The sequence below is a fragment of the Elephas maximus genome, chromosome 3 (assembly GCF_024166365.1).
Source record: "Elephas maximus indicus isolate mEleMax1 chromosome 3, mEleMax1 primary haplotype, whole genome shotgun sequence".
NCBI lineage: Eukaryota > Metazoa > Chordata > Mammalia > Proboscidea > Elephantidae > Elephas > Elephas maximus.
Window position 1 is genome coordinate 213,613,841 of NC_064821.1, and position 9,422 is coordinate 213,623,262.

A 9,422-nucleotide genomic window follows, 5' to 3' on the forward strand; every position below is an offset into this window, starting at 1 on the left:
TTAGGGAGTTTGGATGTACGTATGGAGCTTCCATGACATTGCCTTGTACAAGTTGTGCTGGCTTCCCCAGTATTGTGTGCTGTCTAACCCTTCACCAAAGTTACCATTTATCTATTGTCTATTTAGCGTTTTTTGTACTTTTCTTTATAACACTTTACTTTGCCTTCTGGAGCCACCCTTTGAAATCTTCTGTTCAGCTCTTTCACTTCATCATTCCTTTCTTTTGCTTTAGTTAAAGTTTAAGAGCAAGTTTCAGAGTTTCTTCTGACATCCATTTTGGTCTCTTTTTTCTCTCCTGTCCTTTTCATGACCTTTTGCTTTCTTCATGTATGATGTCCTTGATGTCATCTCACAACTCATCTAGTCTTTGGTCATTACTGTTCAATGTGTCAAATTTGTTTTTGAGATGTTCTCTAAATTTCAGGTGGAAGATATGCAGGGTGGTACTTTGGCTCTTATGGACTTGTTTTAATTTTCTTAAATTTCAACTTGAACTTGCATATGAGCAATTGATGGTCTGTTCCACAGTCATCCCAGGCCTTGTTCTGACTAATGATATTGAGCTTTTCCATCATCTCTTTCCACAAATATAGTCGATTTGATTCTTGTGTTTTCCATCCAGTGAGGTCCACATATATACTTGCTGTTTATGTTGTTGAAAAAACGCATTTGCAGTGAATAAACTCTTGGTCTTTGTTGGTCTTGCAAAATTCTATCATGCAATCTCCTTCATCATTTCTATTACCAAAGCCATATTTTCTAACTACTGATACTTCTTTGTTTCCAGCTTTCACCTTCCAATCAACAGTAATTATGAACGCACCTTGACTGCATGTTTGATCAGCTTCAGACTTCAGAAGTTGATAAAAATCTTCAATTTCTTCATCTTTGGGATTAGTGGGCATAAATGTGAATAACAGTCATATACACTCATCTTCCTTGTAGACATATGGATATTATCCTATCACTGACAGCACTGTACTTCAGGATAGATCTTGCAATGTCATTTTAGATCATGAATGTGATGCCATTCCACCTCAATTTGTCGTTTCTGGCACAGTAGCCCATATGATTGCCTGATTCAAAATGGTCAATAGCAGTCCATTTCAGCTCACTAATGCCTACCTAGTATTTCGATCTTTATGTGTTCCATTTCATTTTCGATGACTTCCAGTTTTCCTAGATTCGTACTTTGTACATTCCATGTTCCAATTATTAATGGATGTTTGCAGCTGTTTATTCTCATTTTGAGTCATACCACCTGACCAAATGAAGGGTCCCAAAAGCTTGACTCCGTCCACATCGTTAAGGTCGACTCTACTTTGAGGACTCATAGCGACTCGACAGCACTGGGGTGGTGGGTGGGGGCTACTTTGAGTAAGCAGCTCTTCCCCAGTCGTATTTTGAGTGCCTTCCAACCTGAGGGGCTCATCTTCTGGCATTATATTAGACAATATTCCTCTGCTGTTCATAAGGTTCTCACTGGCCAAATTTTTCAGGTCCTTCTTCCTAGTCTGTCTTAGTCTGGAAGCTCTGCTGAAACCTATCCACCATGGATGACCTTGCTGTTATTTGAAACACTGGTGGCATAGCTTCCAGCATCACAGCAACACATAAGCCACCACAGTATGACAAACTGACAGATGAGTGGTGGCAAAATCTCAATAGAAATCCAAAAATAGATGCTGATCCACTCTCAAGGATAGTTCCAAATAGTCTACGCATTGTTACTCTGGTTACCATAAGGCAGAGTCTTTCTGACAGACAAGCAATTTTGCTAAGAGTTAGGTGTTTATCTTTGCTGAGTATCTTCTTTTCTCTTCCCTTCTTTTTTTAAATGAGGGAATGTAGCTGTTTTATTATCTTTATTCCAGCTGTTAAACCTGTTTGTCAGCTGAAAATTGATCTGAGATTCTCCAGAAGATATGTAGGCTAGGTTTAGACAGTAAGTTTGAAACGACTGGAGACTGAAAATATTGGATCAAGTTAGCCCTTTATTTATAAGATAAAAAAGCTCAATTAGGAAATGACCTTATGAAGGAAAAGATCTTTCATAAAAGAGATTTGCAGGTGAGTCTTGCCCAATTGAATTATTAAGGAGCTAACGGTAAGCAAGAAGGAAGGAAGAGAAGGAGGGAGGGAGGGAGGGAGGGAAGTAGGAAAGAGCAAAGAAGTAAAGGAAAGCATCTTGTTGTTGGACAACCCTGAATTTACTCGTCAGTTTTGAAACTAATTAGCTGTGTGACATTGTGTAGCTTATATAATTCACCTGAGTCTCAGTTTCTTCCTCTATAAAAATGAGGTAATGATATCTATTGTACAGGGTTGTTGAGATAATTAAATGACACGGTGTACCAGAAAGCACATATTATGGTGCTTGGTTTAAAGTAGGAGCTTAATTAATGCTTGATAAATGTTCTTGCTCTTTTTCACCAAAAGCTAGGAGGACTTAATTCATGTTTCTGGGAGAATCCAAAGTTCTGAGTGTGCCAGGATGCTAGAAAGCTGTTGTTACCGACTATCCAAATTGTCCAGAGGGCCTCTCTAGATTTTATTTATTCCCTGTATGCTTCTAGGTGTCTGGTGTTTCTTGTCCCTAAGATAATGCACTGCCTACCCTGAAAATTTTGGAAGGCTGATTCTGTTCTTTACCTTTTCAACAGAGGGCTAGTGTAATGTTTCCTAACCTCTGTCCAGGTTTCCACACAAATATGGTAAAGGACACTTATTTTCCCCAGTTCAGCCAGAAATTTATGCACGATCCCACCACACGTCATATCTCCTAGCCCCTTGCTGAGTATCTTCTTAACTCACTGTTTCTACTTGAGCCTTCTACCTGACTGCCGTCAAATATGAGAAGGCTGCAAGGCAGACAGACTGAAGACAGATTTTCATAGTGACACCACACCCAGCAATCATCATGCCTCCTCTATGCCTCTCCAGCAACTTAGAGCGGGCTCACATTAAAGAGAAAAAGTTATCCGTGTGGCTCTCCTACTCTGTACCTTCAGGAGAAGGCTATATCTTATTTTCTTTGCAGCCTTAGAACTTGCCATTATACCTAACGTAAAGCAGGCCTATGAATGTTTGCTAAGTAAATTAATATTGTTCACACCTTTGGTACAGTTTATTAAATATTTGTCCTCCCAGTCACACACACACACACATACCCATTGTTGTTGAGTTGATTCGGACTCATAGCAACTCTATAGGGCAGAGTAGAATTGTCCCATAGGGTTTCCAAGGAGTGGGTGGTAGATTCAAACTATCAACCTTTTGGTTGGCACCAAGCTCTTAACCATTGTGCCACCAGGGCTCCCTCCCAATCCCTATTACCCAAATAATAAAATAATAATAATAACTATCATAAATTAGATAAGTATTTTATATACATAGGCTCAGCATTTACATCTAAATTCATCTGTAAAATACTGAAACTTGTGAGAGCCAGAACTCAACAGGACTGCCTTGCTTTTCTGGGTTTTGCTACTTTTCACCCTTTGGGAGGGTGCAGTCTTACTACTTTTCTGTCGCTCTCTATTAGTGGAAATATCTGTGTTTCTTTTCTCTGACAGGTTTCCGCCTTACACAGGTTCTGGCTTTCACAGGTTTTACTGAATATCTATTATACAGAAGAAACCAAGGCATCATGAGAAGTTAGCTAAACTGCCCGAGCTCAAATAGCTAGTAAAGGATACTACTGGGATTTGAACCTATGTTTATTTACATCTAAAACCTATATCTTATTCATCCCACACTCCGTATGTGAAAATAACTCTGAATCTGCTAATAAAAGGGGAGTTATCTGGTTCTTTGTTCTTTTAAGGAGAAAAGTAATCTTGCATCACTTGCGTTACAAAGGTAACAAAAGCATCCGAAAAATGTCTTACCGTGCAGTAAGCTGTGTAGCACTGCCAGCCAAGGGATGAAATAATGTTTAATATCACGGAAGAGCAATAGGCTTGTCTCCATTTCTTTCTGGAGATCTACTCTGCTCCACGGCATAGCCCAGACTTTCCACTGGAGACCTTCAGCGTGTGTGCCCTTGCCCTTCCAGCAATCTCTCAGGCTAGCCGGATACTGTTGTTGTTAGCTGCCCTGGAGTCAATTCTGACTCATGGCGACCCCCTGCGTGCAGAGTACAACTGCTCCATAGGGTTTTCAAGGCTGTGAACTTTCAGAAGCAAGTTGCCAGGCCTTACTTACAAGGCATCTCTGGGCGTATGTGAATCGCCAGCCTTTTGGTTAGTAGTCAGGCACTTAACCATGTGCACCCCCCAGGGACTCCTTAGCCAGAGATATTTCAGCAAATTTCCCCATGACCGATGTTGCCACATAGCGTGCTGATGTGAGACTGGTTGCCTAATGCAGGCAGTTGCAGGGAGGAAGGAAGGAAAAAAGGAATCAAAGAGTCTGGTCAACCGCTTGTTTTTCCCCTAATTGCCCCTAATCAACAAACTGTCTGTGCAGACCCTACAGGAAAGATCCCCTAACCTTTTTGAAAGAAGGGCTTTACTTTCATTCTTACAAAGTCTTGAAATCACCAAGAGTAGGGGAAGCCAACTATAAAACACCTTGGTGGTGCTGGATGGTGGGCGGGGGCAGGGAGCAGCTCTGCTGGCTAAGTTTTATTTCCTAACTGAAAAGCAACATATTCAGTGCAGCCTAAAAACTCTTACATATCGAGTTTAGTTAAGTGTCTTGAATGCCTATTCTAGGGAAGGATACCCGGTGCCTTTAAAAGGGGCCTAGCACAGAGGAAGCAAAGGAAGAAATGAACACTTACTGAGCATTTCCTACTTTTCACATACAGAATTGCATTTAATCCTTCAAAGAGCCCTGCAGTTTTGAGCAAAATGATGCTCAGAGACTTTAGAAATTTTCCAGAGGTCACTTCTCTAGTAAGTAGCAATGCCAGAATTTGAACCCAGGACTTTGATGACCAGGATTTTGAGAGAGAGAGAGAATAGGTCTCTTATGAAACTAGTGTTCAATAGAAGAACTAATACACATAAATGCATTCCATAAATTTAAGCTATAACCTCCTGGAGCAAAGGACAAGGGTTGAGAGAAGCCTTCTAACTGGATAAAAGCCATACTTAGAAGATGAGACACTTGGGTTGATTCATTTCAGGAAAATAGTAGTTTTAACAAAGTAAAATGGCATCAGCTTTGGCTCAGAATGGACTTAGAGTTTCCAAGCTGTGTTTACGGACACCGAATGCTGTTACAGAGGGTGCCTCAAGAGCCCCTGGAAGGGCTAGGAACAGAGACCAGCAACAGGATCTTGACCTGAATCCTAAGTAGAAAAGCTTCTGTTTTATCTATGTTTCACACTGGGGTTCCATGGAAGATTTTAGTTGTCAAAAAAAAAAAAAAAAACAGTTGTCGTTGACTCGATCTGACTCATGGCGGCCTCATGTGTGTCAGAGTAGAACTGCAGTCTGCAGGGCTCCTGATGGCTGATTTTTCAGAAGCGGATCGCCAGGCCTTTCTTCTGAGGCACCTGTGAGCAAACTCAAACTGCCAGTCTTTCAGTGAGCAGCCAAGTGTGTGAACCATTTACACCACCCAGGGACTCCATTTGTCAAAAGGCTTTCCTTTTAATAATAGTAATCTTTTTTAAAAAAGGTTGGAAGTTGTTGTTAGACCATCAGCAAGTCCACAAAGGAGAACAATAGATATAATCAAATGACTCTACTAGGTGAAAAAAGGGTTGAGGCCAAATATAATCTACTTGTTCCAAATTAATTTTCATCTAATTTTTAGTGAAAACTTTTTAAGTCATCTTTACTTCAGCTCATCTTCAGCTACTTCCAGAGATTATTTCCTTTTCTATTAGTTATTCTTAAAGTTTGGCAGTCATCTACGCTTTAGTGTGTCATTTCTCAGTTACTGTAATTGATACCGTTCTCCAATCTAATACAACCAAGGTCACCGAACTGCTGTTACCGAGGTGTGGCCTAAGAGTGTCTCCAGAAGACTGATGCTCTGCCAGTGTATGCAGCGACCAACACATCCTCGCCTTCCAAATGGACTGCTCTCATTTTTCCATTTGGATAGAGATATAATTATTATATGTCCGAAAAGACTAACTTACATGCTGCATGATCTACCAGCAAGAGCCCTGGTCTTGCGTTCCTACCCTGGTACTCCTCTGTCTAGGTCAGATCACATTATCTCCAAATTTTCTTATCCTCATTTGAAAAAATAAAATAGGGGGAGAGAGGGTAGGAGGAAAGAACAATGACACTTATCGTATCTATCCCACAGTGTGGCTGCAACGATCAAATAAAGCTATAGATGAGAGACGTTTTGACTATATAAATATGAGTATTTGTGTGTCTAGAACTAAAGATCCCCTCCAGCAAGTTAACAAAAGAGACTTTTGATAAGCTCCTAACACCTAGCTTCTTGAATGCAACACAAAGAATTACGTAGGTCCTTCCAGGGCTGGAAACCCCACCCGACATCAAGTGCAAAATGGAGCTTTCAGACAACCTTAATTAAGAGAATGGACAGACTGATACACAGTGTTCCTGCTTCCACCGGGGGAAATTCAAACCAAAAGGAGTTACTTCACTCTTTTTAGTCATTAGTTATTTCCTCTTTGGTGCTGTTAAGAGTGCCCTGAAGTAACCAGTTTCACAGGCTGAGAAGAGTAGTGTAGACAAACTAGATGAACCCCTTATTGCCTTTTTGTCCAATTCCCTGAAATCTGCTCCTTTTAGGCTCACTGACTACAGTGGTGACTTAGGAAGGCCAGAGAGAAATTATGTGATGTATGATCTCACACACACACACACACGAAGAACACAATGATCTACCATTGTTCAGTCTTTTTTTAAAACTCTTACTTGATGTACCATTGCATTAATGCTCTCATCTTACAGTTACCTATTTGCTAACTCTAAATTTTCAACAATTGTTAAACACATCCTTCAAAACTCAAGAAATGAGTTTCTATAAGCCTGATACTCAGACAGCCAACACCCAGAGAAGCACTCTGCCTGAGACAGCAAAAAGTCCCAGAACAGAATCCTGTTGTCCTAACTTGCCAGGCAGCATCTGATCTTTGCACTCTCCATAAAAGAATGCCATTGACACATCCAAGCCCACCGACAGTGGTTGTGGGTTCTTTTTTTTTGTGAAAAGTGTCCTTGTTTTACCTCCTCCTCCACAAGCCCCGCAGCTTTACAGTCCCTCCAGTCATTTCTTGTCCTTTATCTCGTGGCTCTGACACACTTACCCAGGGATATCTTCTCCAGCAGGTAGAGATAGCTCTGAAAGAAGTCATTGCGAATGGCTTTGTGAAGGATAAAGGACATGCTGTGTCGACAGAGTTCATCATCGGTCTTCTGCCAGCGGGATCTAAAGGCAAAATGGGCTCCCAGGTGGGCCATGGCGAAGCGGGGTGGTAATCATTCCTACCAGGAAAGGAAGCTTGCCTGGCTGTTTCTTCAAATTAGCCTCTCTTCCTACTTGAACTTGAGACTGTCATTTTAAACCAGTCCCCTGTCCACCTATATCAGGACAGGCCGTCATGGGGTGTGGGAGGAGGGGGGGTAGACACTGGAGGTCAGCCTCCTGGCACATCCACCGTCTGATTGCTGGGGTGACACCGCTTCAAGCCAGCAGGTGCTAAGTAAAGATGAGAACAGGCTGAGCCAGCTCCTGCTTTATCCAGGAAAAAGCACGCCTGCCTGCCTGCCTGCCTCCTTTCACTGCCACTTCAAACAGGCAGGAGCACACCCTACGAACACCCTGAATAGTTGCTTTAATTCGCTGCCTAAATTGGAGTAGCATAATTTCCATTTCAAAGAGTTGTGAATATTTTGCAGGAGATCCTATTCCCTGATTTCCATCACTCCTGCAGGAACACTGAATCCTCAAGTTACAAGGACCCATCAAAGTCATCTTAGCCACCCACACTCTTTCATCAGTGCAGCTTCACCCAAATCATTTCATAGAGATGGATATGTGTTTCCCATTTTGAAGGATCTTCAAGAGAAGCAATTCTTTGAAAGTCTGTTTTGATGTTAAATACCCTCTTTGTCAGTAAACTCTTCCATCGAGCTTGCTCTACACAGCGCTTAGTCGTGTATGGCTGTTTCTTCTCCGCATACTGTGGATGTGAGTCTCCTCAAGTACGATAGGTTTCTACACTAGATATCTTCTGACTGCTCTTCCAGGTCCAATCTCCACTCTTTCCACCCTACTGTGTGCTCCGGGGAGCCTTGGTGGCACAGTGGTTAAGAACTCAGCTTCTAATCAAAACGCCAGCAGTTCAAATCCACCAGCTGCTCCTTGGAAACCCTGTGGGGCAGTTCTACCCTGTCCTATAGGGTCTCTATGCATCAGAATCGACTCAACGGCAAAGAGTTTTGGTTTGTGTACTCGGGGAGGTTGACTGGTACTGACTACATCAGTGGACTCCTTTGCCTTCTGGCTTCCAGCTGAATTCAGTCAGTGGATAATGTCAGCGGAGAATGGAGAAGAGCGAGATCAGGATATTTACTCCCCTGGCACCTTCCCTCTAGAGATGCCATAGGTGGACTGCATCCCTTAACAGAATGTGGTAGCTCCCATCAGGGGGTCTTCGCCTACAAATATTCTCTCCTGGCTCTGAGAACTCCTTCTTCCCCTTAACTTTTTCAGAACCTTCCAGTTGAACAAGTTGACTCCAGCTCATGGTGATCCCATGTGTATCAGAGTAGAATTGTACTCCATGGGATTTTCAATGGCTGGTTTTTTTCAGTAAATTCCCAGGTCATTCTTCCAAGGTGATTCTGGGTGGACTGGAACCTCCAACCTTTTGGTTAGCAGCTGAGCATGTTAATCATTTTTACCACCCAGGGCCTCCAGCTTCAGACCTACAGGAAGTGATACGACAGGCTGCAAGCGATAAACCTTGAAGTAATGCCCTATTCCTTGAGATTTCCCTATAATTGCTGTTGTGGGTTGAATTGTGTCCCCCTAGAAAGATACATGGTAGTCTTAGCACCTGCGTCTATGAATGTGTCCCTGACTGGAAATAGGTTTTTGTCATGTTAATGATGTCATACAACAGGAGGGTGGATCCTAAACCTAATCTCTGGTGCTGTATAAAAAGGGAATAGAGACACACAGGGGGAGACACCACATGACAATGGAGGCAGATGCATCTATAAGCAGCAAAAGAATGTAAAGAATTTCCAGCAACCACCAGAAACTGGAGGAGCAGCCCACAGAAGGAATCAACATGGCTGAGACCCTGATTTGGACTTTTAGCCTCCAGAACTGTGAGTAAATAAATTTCTGCTCTTTAAAGCCACCCGCTTTGTGGTATTTTGTTATGGCAGCACTGGGTAATTCAGACATTTGTCCACAGCTTCGTAAATAGTCCCTTTATTAAGCTGGCCTCAAACCCCCAGTGTTTGAGG

At 42.2% G+C, this 9,422-nt stretch overlaps 1 protein-coding gene across 1 annotated transcript in view; it reads right to left on the bottom strand.

Annotated features, from left to right (window-relative positions):
* NTMT2 (N-terminal Xaa-Pro-Lys N-methyltransferase 2) overlaps nt 1–7,453 on the bottom strand; it is a 29,127-nt gene extending 21,674 nt beyond the window's left edge. The window contains exon 1 of the mRNA XM_049875726.1: nt 7,250–7,453. Within this exon, the coding sequence (XP_049731683.1) occupies nt 7,250–7,403 (154 nt within the window). The 5' untranslated portion in view covers nt 7,404–7,453. The remainder of the gene's footprint in view (nt 1–7,249) is intronic.
* Between the last annotated feature and the right edge of the window lie 1,969 nt (nt 7,454–9,422).